The sequence below is a fragment of the Exophiala dermatitidis genome (genome assembly GCF_000230625.1).
Source record: "Exophiala dermatitidis NIH/UT8656 unplaced genomic scaffold supercont1.5, whole genome shotgun sequence".
Taxonomy (NCBI): domain Eukaryota; kingdom Fungi; phylum Ascomycota; class Eurotiomycetes; order Chaetothyriales; family Herpotrichiellaceae; genus Exophiala; species Exophiala dermatitidis.
This window is the reverse complement of record NW_008751650.1, coordinates 1,505,331-1,524,130: the sequence shown is the minus strand read 5'-3', so window position 1 is coordinate 1,524,130 and position 18,800 is coordinate 1,505,331. Positions and strand designations below refer to the sequence as shown.

The window sequence follows — 18,800 nt, the reverse complement described above, 5'->3', positions numbered from 1 at the left end:
CAGTTCCGGGTTTGAGCGCGGATTGATGAAGGTGAGTGCATCCAGAAATGTTCTTCGGCTTGCCGTAGCAGTCAACTAGTCGTGTCCAGGTACGCTTTGTTCCCACTACTTTCATGGCTGAACACTCTGATTCCGCTATTGACTGGCAGGGGATTTATTTGAGTAGGTCTACACTCTCTTCCATGTCGATCGACAGCCGAGTTTTACCTACAGCGCACCCGGATATGCTTGGTGGTCCTGGCCGGGCCTTTCTACCAGCCCATGATTGAATGCAGAAAGAAGGCATGTGGTGATGCAAGACGAAAGCAAGAAGCACATGATATGAGGTGGCATCTTCATTGGGCGACTGTCTTCATTCGGACCTTGTGCAACCAACAGACTGACATTCAGGGATGTCATCCTCAGTCGCCGTTATTTCTGACTTCCTCCTCTGCAATGTACTTCCCATATCTTCTATGACCAGAGGCATTGATCAGCAATTGTGATATCAATGGGGAAAACACCGTCCCAGCATGCTTCGGGTGCGTCGTACGGAAGGTTGGATTGATACAGTGGAGTCACGGTATTGGGTCGATAATGCCAGTTACACAGCATGCGGTACTGAGCTGACTGATACTGCGACCTCCTCAGGGGTTCAACATCTGTGCATGGCGCAATCTTGGCTTGATATGACCGCACGACGGGCAATGCTGCCTGCACAACGGCCCTGTCTCCGGCCCCCGGTGAGAGGGGTGGCTCCATCGGTGCCGTCGAGCGGATGGTCTGGCTGACACACTGGTTGCAACTCGCAGATGTCTTGCAACAAAAGCCACAGGGGCACGATTTTGAGGATTCTGAATCTGTTTGTAGGTGTACCCGCACCTGTGGGTTGTCGCTGTCTTGACGTTTCGAGGTTATGGCATCGGGATTACAGAGTACGTATGACATCCTTATGTGCTCAAGGCTAGGTGTTATGAGACGACCTGTTTTGTGTTGAGGATGTTATATGTCACCACGATCTCTTCTGAGGCGCCGCGCCCCTTGGGCATCCAAAGTATAGCCTGGTGCTTGGGCAAGTTGCGGACCTCACTAAGTTCTACGGGGACTGAAAATATATTGTAACCGTAGAATGCTGGAAAGACGATCAGAAGCACCCTTTCAGAATACTACAATGACTTGTACCATTGCGGCCAGGTCAGCCTTGTTGATTCGTCTTCCAAGTCGGTCGTGCACATACTACATTGTAAACGAATGTCACGTGCCGGGCGTCCAATCCCGCCGCCTGCGCTGCATGATGCCAATCGTGATGATGTGGGTATCGACTTCAAGTTCATCCGCAGTTGCAACCCCAAGCAGCGTTCCTTGTCCGGTTCCCAACATCTTCACTTTGCAGTCAAAGTAACCTCAGCTGGCTCTGCTGTGCTGCAAATTCCCATTCAAGGACAGAATCATGTCTGACTCTGGTCAACAATAATCACATTTCCGCGCCCTCCCATCAACCTCGAACAGAATGCCTTCCGCGTCCCCCTCTCCGGTTAAAAGGCCGTCGCTCAATGAGCGAACGTCCTCGACGCATTCGCTGTCATCGTCCGGCAGACAGGCCACGGGTCACAAGGCTCATCGTCCTCATGTTGTAAACCGCCATGCGAGAAATGTGTCGCATGGAAAGGGACTCGTGAAATTGGGCAAAGTTCATTCGACGGCCAATATTACCACGGACCTTCACCATCAGAGAAAGAGGTCAGGAGGCACTACACCACCACACAGTCCACGAGCATCCATAGTGAAACGGAACAGCTCTCACGTTGTGCTACCCAAAGACACGTCATTTGGGAATTTGCGCAAGAATAAATCGGCCAACGCGCTGGCTCGAAATCTGTCGCATCCCGCATTGAAGAAAGTCGGGCTTGCGCCGGCCCCGAAGCCAAAACACAAACACAAGAAAGACGGTGTCTTTCAGCTAGGCGACCATTCGTCGGATGAGGAAGAAGAGGAAGAATGGGAGGACTCGACGACTCAATCTCCAGAGCTCACACGCAACAATTCCAAGACTTCAACGCCTAATAGGGCTTCTACACCCAACGGTGAAGAATTGCCAAATCATCGCGCAGAGTCGGACATTGGTCGCCCTGATAAGATGCCATCTCCGCCTTCACCGTATCTTACGACTAATAACCGATCGGCCCCTGATCTCAGAAGAGGATCCGGTATATCGCCGTCCCAAGTTCCCTCTGAGCCCCCTCTTCTTCACCAAAACCATCGTGCTTCTCGCGCTCCTCCGGCCATGTCCACGGTATCTGCACATGTTGATCCGACTCAAATGATGAGAAGCGAGTCATCAAGGTCGTTTACTCATATTTCGCATGCCGATGCGGCCTCAGCGAATGCTACTCCATCCACCCCTGCTCCAGCACCTGTCCCAGGAGCTTCGTCGGTTGATGCCGGCGGGGTGTCGCACTTTCTTCCTACAGATACGCCTGGCACATCTCTACGCCACAACGCTGTGGATGGATCGGACGAGGACCCCCCGTCGGATTTCCTCTCCCACTACAAGCCACAGCCGTCCGAATCGCCGGAGAGGACAAAAACCATCCACAAGGCCCGCTTGCCACAAAATGCGTCCCGAACACAACAAAGGCTGGAGCTGCAACGGAGGGAGATGATGCGCGCTGGTGCCGCCACGCCCACCACTCACCCGCCTACTGGCATGGGTCTTCCTTATGGTTCCACTACGTCGTTGCACGGCCGGCAGGCCTCAAGGAATAGGAACCGAGCCTTGGCCGGCGAGGTCAACACTGTCAAGCAGGATTACGAAACTGCGATCAAGCATTTGCTGGTTGTGCGCAGATTTAGAAGTCCTATTGTGGAGAGCCTGACTCGACTCAAGGAGAATAACATCCTGCCAGCAGAGATTGGCGGGGCCACAGCCTCACCTTGGTCGGCTACTAAAGGCAGGCCCCAGAGTCGACGTGAGCCTAGTTCGGCAACGGTGAACGGGCTTGCAAAGTCTGTCCTAAGCCGCAGCCTCGACGACCACAAGTCATCGCCTCCAGCGCCTTCTACCAGTACGAAAACTCGAGGTGGGCGAGTTCATTTCCAGCGTCGGAACAGTCATGACGATATCGAAGTAACGCCCTCTCAGGGAAGTCCAGATGAACATCATATTGACGACCACGAAGGGCTTTCGCCCGAGGAGGAATTGATACGACGGATATGGGACAGCCGGCATGTTTTTGAGTCCTGAGTCCATGTCTTGACTGGATGAATCGGGCCGAATCCGAGCCTTCGGCCGTCTGAGGATGGATGATGATTTCAGCTGCATTTGACGTGCGGTTTTCTGTGCTGCGTTTGAGCGGAATGACACATTTCACGTGAAAGGGCGATGAGGGCAGGTTACATCATGTTATCATCCACAACGATGGTGGGAGGTTAATCGTGTATCATCGGCAAGCATTAATGGACACCATTGTTGTGTCCGGAGAATACCTACCTAAAGCATGACAGTCTTTCGTGTCCTAAATGTTGCAATCAGGCGGCCAGCCTTGACTATTGTCCCGCCCCAGCTGCGTCACAAGCAGTAAGCGGCCTGCCGAGCTTCACCGGACTGCTCTTGTAAAGTTGTTGCCTGGAAAACTGCCTGCGGGTTCGGGCACTCCATTCAATGCAATATTCTCAGGTAATTTCGAGTCTCATACGCCATTAACAATAATCCATCGGTGCGTGTTCCGTTTTATGGGGTTTCAGGTTGTGCTGCCAGACCAACCAATCCTCTTATTAACTGCCTTCTCTTTGAAGCCACACTTTCTGCAGTAGGTGCTACACCCAACTCTTGTATGAGGGCATCCAATTCGGGCCCCTCCATCTGAGCAATTTATCTTGAAGTCGCGGGGAAACCGGGAATTTGAGCAGCAGTCAAATTATTGACCAGTGGCGTGAGAGGAGACAATTGGGTAGCAGCGTATGAATTCTGAATCCGAGCCATATTGTTGATTTCGCTATAGAATTAGCTAAATAAGACCAGGATAATATTGGGAAAATCAATAGCAATACATACCTTGCCTGCAACTGGGACCGAAGTTGTTGACTGAAGATCTGGAATTGATTGTTAAGGTTCTGGAATTGTTGGCTGAGGTTCTGAAATTGGTTCTGGATTTGTTGGCTGAGGTCTTAAATCGCAGCTACAATTGCATCGCCATCTCTGGGAGGCAGGAAGATTTTGAAGCTTCTCAGCTTCATCTCTAACAGTTCGAAGACCCTGACAGAGATTCACTAAATTCGGCTTGCGGACCGAGTGGGTTTGGATTGTCACCATAGCAATGAGACGAGGGGTGTGCGTTTGTTTATAAGAGAAGAGGGTGATGTCGAGTTGGTAATGTCGAGGTAATGGTCTCCTTGGGTGACGTAAATACCTTGGCAAGGAAAGAGCTAGATTACCCCCCAAAGCAGCGGCAGCAACCGCCCATTTCGGCGGGAAATTTCCCTGCAACCTGCGTCGTTTGACCCGTATTATTAATGCTACTCGACCAGTACCTACAATGGCCGGATTCGAAATTAACGTCCGTGGGGCTACTACTAGAAGTAAACTAGCAGTGCCTATTTTACAGCCTTTACAGCCTATCTCACGTATTTTACACTACTTGGGGCAAAGACAACCAATAGTCATTGGGCTAGGTGTGCCACTTATACTACCGTATTGTAGTGTGGCTAGTGTTCAATTAGTCACCGGAAAGGCCAATCAGACGTCTTCAAAACCCCCACCGACGTTAATTTCGAATCCGGCCGTTGTACCTAGTAGTAGGCACTTAGGTAGGTACCTAAAGGTAAGGTACACCGAGGTCCATAAGCTGATGAGGAGCCACAACTACCTCTATTTTGACAGGGCTACACCTTTTGAGGGGGCCAGTCGGTGGTGTGTGTTGTGTGACTACCCCTACTAAAGCTGAAACGAGTCTGTCTGTGTAGTGACCCCGTGCTACCCGATCCTTGATATTCAACCTAAACTACTATCTTGGTTTCTCCTTCTGGGCGAGTCCTGGCCGTGAGTGCTTCTCGGTCATAGAGGTCGACCATCACCGCATGCATGCCTCCGGCGTGATACAAACTGAAATCCTTGTGCGCCCACCCACCTAGTGAGTGGACCCTTTCTTTTTCCCTCTCGTCTCCCTTTCGAATCGGGTGAAAAACAAGTCGAGGCCGATGAACGGCCTGAAATCCAACGAAGTCACCGACCTGAACCAGTATGTCGACAAGCAGAACGTCTACATTGGGGAAACGACTCTTCTCCACCATTATCTGATCCGGGAAATGGAACACCAGATGATCAATCTGACGATACTGCTGGTATGAATCCCGTCGATGATATGGAACGAAGCTTTTCCTTTTCCACCGTCATCGAACACGACCACGCCACAATCAACAAATACGCAGTCCTCCTCCAAAAGGCACGCACCCGCGACGCTCAAATTCGTTTGTTGGGCGAAGTCACATGGCGCTTGGTGCGGCATGACATCTCGGAAGAACTGGTGATGCGTCCGGCGTTCATTGAGCACTTGGGGCCCCATGAAGGTCAAAGTATGGCCGAACATGATCGGTTGGACCATGAGCGAGCGAAAGAGAAGTTGTTGGCTTTGTTTGAGAGGGTAAGGGTAAGAACTGCTTCTGCTTCGTCGGATAAGCGGGAGGAGACCTTGTCATCGGCCTCACGAGGTGATGGTCGCGAAGTCGAAGGTCTGGGTTTGAAAACCAAATCCGACTTCAACTTCAATTTCTCTACGACGATAGATGCCCTTTTCGCCGAGTTGCTGCAACACATGATAATCGAGTCGGGCGAACAGATCCCGGTGCTGGAACGAATGCTCGACCCGTGCGAGAGCCAGCGACTGGGTCGGGAGTATATGAGGACGCAGGTGCTGACTCCCGACTTAGAGCTTATAGACCAAAGCGAAGGAAATGGGAATGATGCAGGAGGGACAAGTACGACGTCAACCACAAAAACAACAAAACAGACCAAAGCGCGACGGGTATGGCGCGATATTGAGGATTATGTGCGCACCGACCGGACGCGGTTCGGGGAGATATATACTCGGATCAAAAATGGTGCCAGTGAGGTACAGGTATTGGTCCATGGAGGCGGCGGGGGTTCTGGACAACTTGAAACTGAGCATGCGGCGGGCAAAGATAAGACAGTGAAGTTGTGATTGGAAGGTACATTCTTCTCACCATTTTAAAGCGTTAAATTAGGGGTTTATCACTACTTCAGTCCTCCTCTTCCCAATCTGGAATCAACTGATTACTCGGAGCGCTATCTTCATCCAAAACCTTCCTGGCCGCCTGCCTTCCGCACACGGGTAGTCTCTCGACCTCGTCTTCTCTACCCTCTTCGGCTGTCTTGAATGTCCTGGGGATATACTTTGGGTCGAGGAGACCAATCTGGACCAAAACGGAAGCCTGGTCCCAATGGACATGCTCATGATACAGTTTCCCGCCGCGAAAGGCGACGACACTAACAATAACAACCTCGACCTTTTTATCGGTGGGCGGCACGCCAGGTAACATCCAGGGAACTTCGGTGGTATGTGTGAACTTGACGTACATTTCGTCGACGATGCGGTCAACCCCAATAGTGCGGCTGAGCAAGCGGATATTCAAATCGCTCGGGTGTCCCGGACAGAAGAAGTCGCGATAAAACCGACGCAGCTCGTGTCGTCCAATACCACCCGTCATGGTCGGCACATGATTGACGTAGGGATGGCGCGCCATCGTGTTCATGGTCCGATCGGCGTCCTTGTCGCCAAACTCTAGCCGTAAATGCTTCTCCCAGGCCGCTTCAATGTCGAACGGTTCGACGTCAAATGCCGTCCGGAGGACGGACAGAGTGCGTGACCAGGCTAGCGACGCGCCGATCTTGTCGTACTCGTCGAGATCGTGCTCTGCGAACCCGGGTTGAGTGCCTGGGTAGCGGTACGATGGGTGTCGCGTGCCGAACTTCTGGGTGCCCGCCAGGTGGATCAGTACGTTCAGCGTCGGTGGGAAATTCGTCGTTGACTTGGGCATGTATGGTGGATAGTAGGCCACCACAGCAATCAGCTTCGGCATCGGTTTCATGCATGCTTCGAGAACTAGGGCTGCGGCGTCACCGTAGGCTGCGAGGTTTGGTTAGATGGAGTTGGTTACCGGATGTTGACGTATACAGCATGCGTTTTCGAAGTGACCACAGATTGATGATGGCAGTGGTGCGGGTGACCTTGCTGGGGAATTGTTGGAACAAGGCAACGGTTTGCTACCTTCTTCGACCGCCCGTAGATGGCCATGACATTGGTCGTCACAACAAACACAGTGACCTTGCACCGTCCGCCAGAGGTGGGAGTTTCATCATGTCCACAAGAACTCGTGGTCGCTTTAACGGATATACAGACATGCATACTTACTTACCTACAATTGCGTACCTCTCGCCCAATTCAAGTGGATCCTGCAAGTGTTGTAGTCTGTTCAAATAGTCGGACCGGTTGCCCGAGTAGACGAGATAACTGAGCTGGAAGCCTTCCTCCTGAAAATGCGAAATTATGGTGGGATCGAAGTCGTCCGTGTCGCTGGTCAACACGAGTCGCGGCTTGTGGGTGTCCCAACTCAGATGGACCGCTCGACCACCGCCACCCTTCATGCGTCGTCGGATGTCTCGTTTCATTTCCCCAATGTTGACCTCGCTGGGGTGGCTCGTGTCGATGTTGACCGTGGGGAGGCCACCCAAATCGATCTTGACCATGGTGGGCTAATAGGTCGTAGGATCGAAGCGAAGTATGTCTTAGGTCCTTGGTTCTTAAAATCCCGGTAGCCTCAATGGTCGGGGTTTGGTCAATGATATCGGCGTATGGAACTCTGATACTTTCTGTCAGGTATAGTAATGGTTGTGGGCATATAGAGTGAAGATGAGAAAGGGATAGATGATGAAGTCTTGTCAGGGAAGACAGGACACATTAAGAAAAGTCCCGGACAAGGGTCAGTCGACGCAAGATGTCTGAAGGAATCGAGATCCGGTACCTGGGATCCAGGGTATAGGCCACTCAATTGGTGTACTTGGGTGCGACTGGCCTTGTAACTTGGAATAAGTGACCTTGTAGTATGGCAATATGGGGCTGAAGCAATCGAGTCCAAGGCTTCGGCTTGCAGGGGTGTTGTGAACAGTGACGTAAACCGGCATTTGCCGGTGCGAGCTAATGATACGGTACGGTGAAGCGTCTGCAGTGTCGATGAAACTGCGGAGTAGCTTGCTCGGAGTTGTGGTTCGCCCTACTAGTAGTATGAAGAGCGAACTGTAAGAGCGGCGAGGGATCTTGCCAACTTCAGCCAGTGGTACAACTTGAAGCCAGCCTTTGGAACGAACGATACTACCAGGGTATAATCGGAAGGTAATAGTACGTCTTTCTGCAACATACTGCTGCACCAGAGGAAGAAGACAGCTCAGGATTATCAGGTTTCAGGTGCGATACGCAGTCCGCCGTGCCAGTGAGTCCAGAACCCATCACTGCAAGGCTTGGCACCTCCTCCGGTTCCCCAGCCGGGATCGCCCGCAAATAGTAAACTTTGTAGCATACAAAAATTTGTTATATACCTCTACGAAGCATTGGCTAAACGGGACCAGATCATCTTTTGCTTAACTTGTTCAAACTCATTGAAGGGTACATTGTTTTATTGACATCTTGCTGCCAATATGTCGTACGACTCATGGCAGAGCCCATTAGGGGCCCGATATGCCAGCAAAGAAATGCTCACCCTGTTTTCGCCGCGCACGCGGTCGGAAAACTGGCGCCAACTATGGATCTGGCTGGCGGAAGGGGAGAAGGAGCTCGGTCTTGACATCTCCGACGAAGCAATCAGCCAGATGAAAGCGGCCAAGACCATGACGGACGAGGATTTCCAAGTTGCAGCGGTGGAGGAAAAACGACGCCGTCACGATGTCATGGCACACGTCCACGCATTTGGTCTACGAGCGCCCGCGGCGGCCGGAATCATCCACCTGGGCGCTACCTCGTGCTACGTGACGGACAATGGTGACTTGCTGTCGTTGCGTGAGGGCCTGTCTCTGCTCTTGCCCAAACTCGCCAAATGCATCAAGAAGCTCTCCGACTTTGCTGTGGAATACAAGGCTCTTCCCTGCCTGGGATTCACCCATGGCCAACCGGCCCAGCCTATCACGGTCGGAAGACGAGCTATCCAGTGGATTGAATCTCTGCTGATGGATTTGAGAAACCTCGAGCGAGCCCGGTCCGACATTCGCTTTAGAGGAGTCAAAGGAACAACAGGCACGCAGGCATCATTCCTCGAATTGTTCCATGGAGACCACGAAAAGGTTAAGAAGCTCGACGAGCTGGTTACCAAGAAGGCAGGCTTCAGCAAGAGATCTATCGTCTCGGTACAAACCTATAACCGCAAGCTCGACTTCGACATTGCCAATGCTCTGGCGTCATTCGGTACAACCTGCGAACACATCGGTACCGACATCCGTCATCTGGCAATGCTGAAAGAACTCGAAGAGCCGTTCGAAAAGGACCAGATCGGGTCTTCTGCCATGGCCTACAAGCGGAATCCCATGCGATCAGAACGCATGTGCTCGCTCGGCCGAAAGTTGGCTTTCCTCCCTCTCGGGTTCGGAGCCACCTACGCCCATCAATGGTTCGAAAGATCCTTGGACGATTCGGCCATTCGACGAATAGACATTCCGGAAATGTTTTTGATCGCCGATGCATTGTGCATCCTCCTCGAAAACGTGTCTTCAGGATTGGTCGTTTATCCTGCGGTTATCAACAGCCGTCTGCAGCAAGAATTGCCGTTCATGGCCACTGAAACCATGATTATGCGTATGTGCGAGAAGGGCGCGAGCCGACAAGAAACCCATGAGCAGATCCGGGTTTTGTCCCATCAAGCAGGCGCTGTGGTGAAAAAGGAAGGCAAGCCCAATGATTTGGTAGAGCGGGTTCGCAAGGAGAAATTCTTCGAGCCGATTTGGAGCGAACTGACAGAGGACGATCTGTTGAACCCTGCCAAGTTCATTGGCCGTTCCCCCGAACAAGTGGACGAGTTCGTCCAAGAGGAGGTCGCACCAGCGCTGGATCCTTACAAGGACCAAATCCAGAGTGTGGCGGCCGCGGAGATTCATGTGTAAATAAACAGCAAAAAATCAGTCCCTCCTTGGACGTATCGGCATGATTTTGAGATTCAGAACTGCTGTAGTTTCGTCTCTAGGAGAAGCGTGGCACTTCTCGGCTCGTACCTTGCTGCCGCCGGGCCGTAGGATGTCTGCCTTCATCGTCCGAACCAAATGGTACGCTTCAATCCGTCATGTCGTGAATCATTTTCCACAACTTGATTTGCTCCTCCATTTTCGCGTCGTCTGAAGCATGCCCAGCTGAAGCACCATCCGCCGGTATAGAACCATCCACACCGTTGGCAGTCTTCACTTCACCCACATTGCGTAAAAACTGCTCCACTCGCTCTTTGAGTCTGTCGCACTCGTCTATTTCCCGCTGGCCCTCTTCGAGAATTTCCTCAAGCATATCTTTGACACTCTCTCGCGCTTGATGCGGCCGGTACATATTGATGACCACATGGATATTGAGCACCAACTGTCTAATGTCTTCCATCTTTTCCGCATATTTTGTGGGATCGAGCGACAAGATACTCGTCAATTCAAGAAAGTTGAGCAGTAAGGATTTGGTGAGGCGGTCAAGGAGCACAGCATGGTTGAGGTCAGGACTGTCGGGGTCGAAGAGAAGTTGATCTCTGGGTAAGGACGACGGTTTCGTAGGGTCGATGACCTGCTTCTGTCCGAAAGTTGTGTAGTATTCCGCTGTCGCAGGCGGGGGCGGAGGGGGAGTCAGGTACGCCAGAGGGAGAGGCAACTTCTTGGTCTCGGAACCGTCGTTTCCTTGGGCCTTCAGTTTTCTCAACTGCTCTTCGTTGGCAACGGTGAAATGTTTCCAGAAGGGCGGTGGTGCTGGAAAAGGCGCCTCGGGAAGTTGTTGCGGTTGTTCTTGGTCCGCCATGGCGATTTAAACGGACAGTGCTTCTTGAGGCAATTACTTGCAACCTAGACCATTTTTTGCATGAGTTGTGAAAGTTGATGATGCATGTGTAACCGACAATCGTTGTGATGGTAGCGTGATGCTCGGGTCAATGGTTCCAAAGGCGCGTGTTGTCGTGAGGACCAATGACGAACCAGCATTTGCGGAATCGTCTCAGAGGCGCCTCATTATTAGAACCTCATCATATCTGACACTGCCTCCCATGACATGCTTCTCTTCATCCTCTTCATGGTCCATCGACACGACTGCAAACTCAGTCAGACCTTGTGAAGCACCTCAGCAGCCCCAGATGTGGCGTCCGACTAACGATGCCGGGGCCGTCGCAGGCTCAGTAAGGCGGTTCTGGCGACGGTCGTACGCTTCCGATTATGTTGGACTTGCGCTCCTTTTCGCTGCGTACCTCGGGGTGAGTTATATCGGCACTCTCTACGTGGTTCCCCTACTCATAAATGCAACAGGCACAATTCTTCGTCGAGCCATTTCATCGCATGTTCACCCTTGACGACCACGCAAAGCAATATCCCCATGCGCTTGTTCAACGGGTATCGAACCTGGAAAACATCATATACGCAGGAGTAGGACCGTTGGTATTCATCATCATGTGGTCCTTGGTATTCCGACCAGGTTTGCACAAGACACATGTCACGATCTTTGGCCTCCTCGTCAGCCTCTTCCTGAGCTCGCTGCTCACGGACATTATCAAGAATGCCGTTGGCCGGCCTCGTCCCGACTTGATCGCGCGATGCAAACCACAGCCAGGAACGCCCGAGCATGAACTGGTTACGATATCTGTCTGTACGGAGACAAACCATCATAGACTACATGATGGCTGGCGCAGTTTTCCGAGCGGCCACAGCAGCTGGGCATTCTCTGGACTAGGATATCTAGCTTTGTTCCTGGCTGGCCAACTTCGGATTTTTCGACCACATGCAGACCTGAGCAGGGTATTGATGGTCATGGCCCCGCTGGTCGGAGCATCGCTCATTGCCATGTCACGGTTGGCCGACTACCGGCATGATGTCTTCGATGTTACCTGCGGAAGTCTTTTGGGCATGTTGGTTGCATATTTCTCTTATAGGCGCTATTACCGCCCGCTCAACCACCCCAAGTGTGATGTACCATATCCGAGCCCGGCAGAGTCCGAAGCAGCCAAAATAGCGAAGAGCCGGGACGTGGAGGATCAAGTCCACCCGGATTTCGACTTGGATGATATGTCGGATGACGAGGTGCAGACATACCCTCTCACGCATGCGAGATCACCAGAGACTGGTGGGCGATCGGAACCACCGTAAGGTAGTTTTGTTGCTTAACAATAATGTATTATGAGTTTCACTACCTACAATCCTTTCCCAGAAGTCAATCGTGCCGTCGTAACCAATGCAGATGTGCTGTGCTTCAAGCTCGATCAGGACCCAAGGTGCTCTATTCAAGCATACTGCGAGGGTTTTGCTCCAATGACCGCCACTTGCGGTGATGTTGCATTTCCAGAACTGCAGTGGCCCAATGCTGTACCCGATCGCCATGTTCCTAGGTGTTGAGCAGCACATGTATCCCATCCCCATTCGCATCGCGAAGAACATTAGGTAGAAGCCATATTGGCTGGTTGCTTGTTACATGACCGTGCACGGGATGATGCAGCAGTCGCACTCGTAGTCGCCGCAATCGCAAGGAATGCAGGGTTTCGTGGGGCCCTTGACACCCTTTGTGATGCTCGAGGTTGAGGAGATGGAAGATGGAGGCATGATTGTTAGGCTATTAGGTTGAACGAGCGCCGGTAATAGTCGGACAGGCAAAGTATTTGTATCTGCAGTGGGCTAGATGTCAGGAGTGGGCGCCGTCGAGTCTGGGGAATATAGGTATGCGGTATGCTTACAGGTCCGAAGGATAAATGCGTTCTTTCAGTTGGATATCAAGGTGTAGTTGTAAGGACAGGAATTCGAGAGTGATGCTTCGTTTGTAACTGGAATTGTCACAGGTGAAACTTGAGTGGAATGGTACCGGTGTGAATCCGAGAACCAAGATCTGGGAGGTTGACGTATGCGGTGTACGTGCTCTCGGGGGGCAAAACATGAAACATGTGGTGCAGTGGGCGGCAGCTTCCCTGCTAACGCGTAACAACCCACCTTCCAAGATCGCACTTGGTACAGTCGTTTCTTCCGTCAATATGAGCCACGTATTCTGCGACAGGCTGTGCAATTTGCATGCTGGTCATGTTTTAGGCTACATATACAATATTGTAGACTCCTGTCTGGCATGATCGATTCAATTCCTCGTATAGAGAGACTGCGAACTGCCCATGGTGACCACCAAGCCCTGCAGGCACTTCCGGAGGCTTAAGGCTTTCGACGGGAGAGCAATCCCCCCGCAATTCCATACCAGGAGCTGCTGTCGACCAGGTCAGACGTCCATGCTCTCATTGATGAAGGCCGGCCTACGTTGTACATTGCTCTCACTACTAGTAGGCAGGAAGTGTGAGATGCAAGCCGTTGACCACCTCATGGCCCTCGACTGGTAGCAGAATAAGACCACTGTTCGCCTGGTCCGACAACTAAATGCCTGTAGTGTTGCCATGCATGTTGTTTCGTGTCAGCCTCGTCGTCGCTTGCAAATTCGAAGCGGCACGATCTGGTGCCTGATTGTCCGACTTTCACATGCTTTTCGTGCGGGAGAGACCGTTGTGGGCCCTGACGCTGACTTCTGGAAACCGGCCCCGGAGCAGTTTCCAAACTTCGGCATCCAACGTGAATTTCGGTGTTGGAACATCCGCTATGACGTTTGGACTGTATGATTCTCTGTCGGTACCTTGTTGATTGCCTGAAGTACCTTACTACGAGTTCTACATTGTGGTAATACTATGTATAGGCGACATTTGCTCCTCCTTGAAAGTCCCCTTCACCGTCTGATATATTGATTGTATTCCCTGTCCTGCGGCGTCCAGCTCCTTCGGCCACCTCCGGAATAACATCGTGGCCATGTCTTTCAGTCCTGTGTTCTGGTTCTATACCATCCTACAATGGATCCTCGATAAAATCTTCTCGCCCAGACCACCTCCCCCGGGAGCACGATTGCGCCGGCCAAAGATTGCTGTCATCGGTGCCGGCCTCACGGGTGTGTCTGCAGCTGCCCACTGCGTTGGACACGGCTTCGATGTGACGATCTTTGAAGCGGCGGACGAAAAACATCTCGGTGGAATATGGAGCCACGTAAACACCACCTCAGGCCTGCAAATCCACAGTGTCATGTATCGGTTCCATCCCTCAATCAAATGGGACGAGGGTTATCCCAAGCAGAACCAAATTGTTGGTCAGATCCGACAGCTATGGCACCGTTATCATCTGGAAGAAAAAACAAAGTTCAATACCAGGGTCGAGAAGATATACAAGGACAAGCTGGGCCGGTGGATCCTCAACGATGTCTCCAATGGCAGATTTGACGGCATCATCCCCGCCATTGGGACCTGCGGTGACCCTAAGATGCCTCATCTTCCGGGCCAGGAAAAGTTCAAGGGCGAGATCTATCATTCCTCCGAACTGGACAAGAAAGATGCTGAAGGCAAAAGGGTCCTCATCGTGGGCGGAGGTGCGAGCGCGGTCGAGGCTCTTGAGTGGGCGGTGAACACGGGAGCGGCCGACATCAAGGTGCTGGCAAGATCCGACAAATGGATCATCCCACGAAATGCATTTGTGGATGCTCTTCTTGCCTTCAACATTTTCGGTCAAGAAACATTTCTGTCATGGATCCCCGAGAATCTCCTACGCCTCTTTTTCTACCGCGATCTTAGAGATATTGCTCCTGCCGACCAAGGCCTGTTCACCGAGACCCCCATGGTGAACAGTGAGATATTCCACTGGATACGGGCCGGCAAAGCAGCATGGTTGCGTGGAGACATTGAGGAGGTCCAAGAGAATGGCATTTTCTTTAACCACCGAGCGAAGCGTGTCCCCAAGGGCGGTCCTGGACATCAAAAGTTGGTTGAAGGGGACATCATCATCATGGCGACTGGCTACAAGCGTCCCAGTCTCGCATTTCTACCCGATGAATGTTTTGATGATGGCTACGTTCCCCCTCGGTGGTTTATCCAATGTTTTCCTCCGGCAACTCCATCGATATGCGCTATTAACTCGACATATGTCTCGGCAATTGGGTAAGTTTGCCAGATCCTCATTCTCCTATCTCATGCTGACAATCATACTCTAGCACGGTTGGAAACTACCACATCGGCATTTATACCCGCATGCTGTTGATGTTTTTAGTCGATCCTCTCACCACGCCTCGAACCTGGTGGATGAAGCGCTGGATTGATTTCACAAGTGCAATCAAGGCACTGGCCCCAACCAAAGCATTCGACTTCTTTACTTACTCAGAACTACTCTACTGGTTTTTCTTCATCACATTGATCAACCCTTTTAGGTGGAAGTGGGCACTTTTCGTCTTCTTCGGAATCGGAAAGGATCTGCCGGCAAAAGTCGTGGAGCAAGAAGACAGGCTGCGAAATGGGCTGGGTTACAAGAAGAGCATCTATACTGAGGAAAAGGAAAAGTGATTGGGCAGTATATGTGGTCTTTTTAGGATATTAATGGCTATAGCTCTCCTGCGTAGCTGTACGACTTGAATGTGGTTGTAGAGTGGCTGTGGACTCTTTTGTTTCACATGCCAAACTTGCAACGAACTACCTACCAGCTGAGGTACCTAGGTAGAAAACAATGACGTCAATCCAATACCCACAAGGCTGGGACTTCAAACATTTCATTGAGCCTCATCCCCGTCCACACATTTCACACAAAACTGGCACTGCATAACCACACCACAAGATTAACGCCTTTCATTCTGTTGTTGATATTACAGTCTATAGTCCTTATAATCGGGCCTCCCCCTCCTGAGTCACTTGTGAGCTGTTGGAGAAAGAGCCGTCATACATCACACCTGTCGTCCTAAGCCAGCACTTCCTCCTCCATGCGTTCCTGGTGACATCCCTGCATGCAGCCCGAAGAACTTGAACAATAAGAGCACAGGCAGTATCGGTCCTCCTCCACTAAGCCAGAGTCCAAGTCTAGCTACTTTATCTTTATATACTCGTGGACGATGGATGACCCAGGTAAGCATCCAATACACGGTTGGCAACGTACCGAAAGGGGGTCTCTTGATCTTGTCTAACCACCGTATACCTTATGCAGTCGCCGAAATCCCGCGGATCATCCGAACACTATGCACCGCTCCTCCGGCGCTTCAACGAGCAACAATAGAAACCTACTTCACCCCTTCGGCATCATTCACCCACCCATTCTGCCGGACCGGAAGCTTCGCGGGCTCAATATGGTTGATCATCATGATTTATCGATGGTACAAGATCCTAAGTCCACATATTGATGTTTGGGTGGACAGTGTTGGTAAGTACCGCTGTACCAACCTTAGTCTACTAGTACGTAGGCGAGAGAGAGAGAGAGAGAGTCAGACGGTCAAGACTGACTTGAATCAAAGCATTCGACAGAGACAACCTCCTTCTCTACGTCTCGATCCGGCAGAACTTCAAGCTGTGGATCGTGCCCTTTTACAATGCACCCGTGAAGCTGGTTACTGTTTTGCAGTTGACTACCGATCCTGAACAGCCACCGCCACCACTACCTGGTCCTCTGGAGTTGGTTCTTCGAAAGGTAAGAGGAGAGAGCGACGGAAATGTGAGGAACAGACGGGCGTCAAGGAATGGAATCAACGGCGGTTCTTCTTCGAATTCTTCAACAACGACACAGGATGGCCGTCAGCAGCAGTATTATTACATTCAGTCGCAGAATGATCTGTACCAGACGAGTGAGTGGATCAAGTTTCTTGTCCCGTGGGGGATAGGTGTTTTCCTCGTTGTTGTCTGGCAGTTCAGTGCTACTATTGCCTGTGTGGTGGGAACCAAGGTCTTTGATTTTTTGACCTGGGTGCCGAAAAGGCTTTACCGTGCTCACTTTGAGGTGTTTGATAACGATAAGCGAGTGTTTGGTGCGGATTAAGTTTTCGAACACTGCTTTGGCGGGTACCTTGGTCACCGGAGAGGATGGGCATGGACTTCTAATTTGGTGTGGGAGGTACAGTATGACAGTACATTCATCGAAACCACTAAATGACATGTCGTTGGGGGAAAAGGACCTGCCTGATACCCACTATCAATTCTGAGGTTCGCATTTTGCACAATGGATATTATGTTATTGTATACACTTGTAGCCTAGACTCGAATACAACCTCATTATCCTACACTGGCATTGCATTTCCTCCGTCGGTTGCTAAGACCACCCCGGAGCAGCACCTGTCTAAATAAGCAGCGTCCTCATTAAGTACACACCCGGTACGCAACCAGGAAAAACCTACCCACCCACTCCCCCGGCACAAAATCAAGATAGCAGAGGTTTCATTAGCCCAGTCGTACAGGGGCTAACAATTTACTAAACACCTTTGCTAAGAAGGTTCTGGATGACTGCATCCATTCCCGCTATTGCTCTGCAGCCATGTTCACCGTTGCGTGGCTTGGCGCATTGATGTATGCCATTCCAAGTTTGACGGCATTCTGGACGAGATAGGTATCCATTGCGAGAACTGCAATAAACAAACCCGGCCGCAGAGAAATTGTCAATTCTTTGAGGGTTGGACGCAAGAAACCTACCGACGGACTGTGATTGCTTCTTCTGAGTCATTGTCACTCATTGTTGCGAGGTCGAGGTCAATCATTTGTTTTCACGGCAGCAAGCAATGACTGCAACCTGGCGCGGACCGGGTCGAGACAACGACGAGACCAACCCACGGAATCCGCAGTGCATATGCCAGTGGAAAGGTGTAAAGAAAATCCGTCTGCTATGCTAGGTGAAGCCGAGACATGGGTGATGAATAGATCTAAATCCGGTGACCAGAATCAGGAGGCACAGGAGCAAGAAAGGTGACTTGCAGATTGGAGCATTAAGGAGGGCACAGTGCAGAAATGGTGACAATGCTGGAAGCAAATTAGGACTTGGCCATAGATGGTAGATAGACCCTTAGAGCTGAAATCCTATGAACCATGTAGCATAGATGCGAGTTGCTCAAGCATACGGCTCTAGGCTGCTGGATCGCTAGACAAGTCCATCATCATCACGGTATGCCAGCGGAGAAGTTGCGGACTGACGACGAGACGACGTTTTTGGAGCGACCAGCGCCGAGATCAGACAGGACCCACGGTTTTGATCAGCAGGAACAGACCTGCGGAGCGCATATTTCATGGCCTTTGCGGTCGCTTTTAGCTTCAGTCGGGGTTTTTGTTGTTCGGTTGCGCCTCTTCCGCGTTGGTGTGGTGGAGTGATCCACGCCGGCCTAGCGAGACGACAACAAGTCGCCAGGCTCCCTGGCCTACGGGTGTACAACATCGTATATAGAGTATTCTGCTCGATGATTAGCTGGAAATCAACGACATCGCTGGCTTCATTGGTCGAGTCATTTGAGTTTTGATACCCCTCAAAAGACTGGTCTGCGCGGTTAAAATGACTTGCCTGACGAGGAGGGTTTTCCTGTATTTCAGAGCTGTAATGTGGCGACACTCCAGTGCCTCTTCGAGCCTGAGATGGATGTTTGCTTCTTCATGAAAGACTTACTCTTTGTACCAGACGTGACTGGTTCTAATAACCTATTTCATTGAGTGCTCGGGAACAATCTGTATGCTTTTTTTGGTGGTTTGGCATCTCTTGTTGTCCTTGCAAACAGCCAAAATCATCCTAATCACAAGCTTTTGTGAGC

At 51.3% G+C, this 18,800-nt stretch overlaps 8 protein-coding genes across 8 annotated transcripts; 6 read left to right on the top strand and 2 right to left on the bottom strand.

Annotated features, from left to right (window-relative positions):
* The first annotated feature begins 1,321 nt into the window (after positions 1-1,321).
* Positions 1,322-3,955, top strand: HMPREF1120_06132 (uncharacterized protein). The gene has a single exon (XM_009160327.1). The coding sequence runs from the start codon at positions 1,490-1,492 to the stop codon at positions 3,221-3,223; it is 1,734 nt and encodes a 577-aa protein (XP_009158575.1). The 5' UTR covers positions 1,322-1,489; the 3' UTR covers positions 3,224-3,955.
* Positions 3,956-4,821: 866 nt separating this feature from the next.
* Positions 4,822-7,451, top strand: HMPREF1120_06131 (uncharacterized protein). Its single transcript, XM_009160326.1, has one exon. The coding sequence runs from the start codon at positions 5,322-5,324 to the stop codon at positions 6,174-6,176; it is 855 nt and encodes a 284-aa protein (XP_009158574.1). The 5' UTR covers positions 4,822-5,321; the 3' UTR covers positions 6,177-7,451.
* Positions 6,235-7,741, bottom strand: HMPREF1120_06130 (carboxymethylenebutenolidase; the record flags this gene model as incomplete). Its single annotated transcript, XM_009160325.1, has 2 exons — positions 6,235-7,121; positions 7,411-7,741. 2 exons carry the CDS (start codon positions 7,739-7,741, stop codon positions 6,235-6,237), a joined length of 1,218 nt encoding a protein of 405 aa, XP_009158573.1.
* A 655-nt stretch (positions 7,742-8,396) lies between these two features.
* Positions 8,397-10,398, top strand: HMPREF1120_06129 (adenylosuccinate lyase). The gene has a single exon (XM_009160324.1). It carries the CDS (start codon positions 8,687-8,689, stop codon positions 10,136-10,138), a length of 1,452 nt encoding a protein of 483 aa, XP_009158572.1. The 5' UTR covers positions 8,397-8,686; the 3' UTR covers positions 10,139-10,398.
* Positions 10,305-11,018, bottom strand: HMPREF1120_06128 (uncharacterized protein; the record flags this gene model as incomplete). The annotated part of the gene is made up of 1 exon (XM_009160323.1): positions 10,305-11,018. One exon carries the CDS (start codon positions 11,016-11,018, stop codon positions 10,305-10,307), a length of 714 nt encoding a protein of 237 aa, XP_009158571.1.
* Positions 11,019-11,238: 220 nt separating this feature from the next.
* HMPREF1120_06127 (PAP2 domain-containing protein) lies at positions 11,239-12,462 on the top strand. Its single transcript, XM_009160322.1, has 2 exons — positions 11,239-11,463; positions 11,516-12,462. Exons 1-2 carry the CDS (start codon positions 11,260-11,262, stop codon positions 12,347-12,349), a joined length of 1,038 nt encoding a protein of 345 aa, XP_009158570.1. The 5' UTR covers positions 11,239-11,259; the 3' UTR covers positions 12,350-12,462.
* A 1,257-nt stretch (positions 12,463-13,719) lies between these two features.
* Positions 13,720-15,801, top strand: HMPREF1120_06126 (dimethylaniline monooxygenase (N-oxide forming)). The gene is made up of 2 exons (XM_009160321.1): positions 13,720-15,201; positions 15,255-15,801. Exons 1-2 carry the CDS (start codon positions 14,030-14,032, stop codon positions 15,598-15,600), a joined length of 1,518 nt encoding a protein of 505 aa, XP_009158569.1. The 5' UTR covers positions 13,720-14,029; the 3' UTR covers positions 15,601-15,801.
* A 24-nt stretch (positions 15,802-15,825) lies between these two features.
* On the top strand, positions 15,826-17,302 carry HMPREF1120_06125 (uncharacterized protein). Its single transcript, XM_009160320.1, has 3 exons — positions 15,826-16,152; positions 16,232-16,444; positions 16,536-17,302. The coding sequence occupies exons 1-3, from the start codon at positions 16,140-16,142 to the stop codon at positions 17,051-17,053; spliced, it is 744 nt and encodes a 247-aa protein (XP_009158568.1). The 5' UTR covers positions 15,826-16,139; the 3' UTR covers positions 17,054-17,302.
* Positions 17,303-18,800: the final 1,498 nt, after the last annotated feature.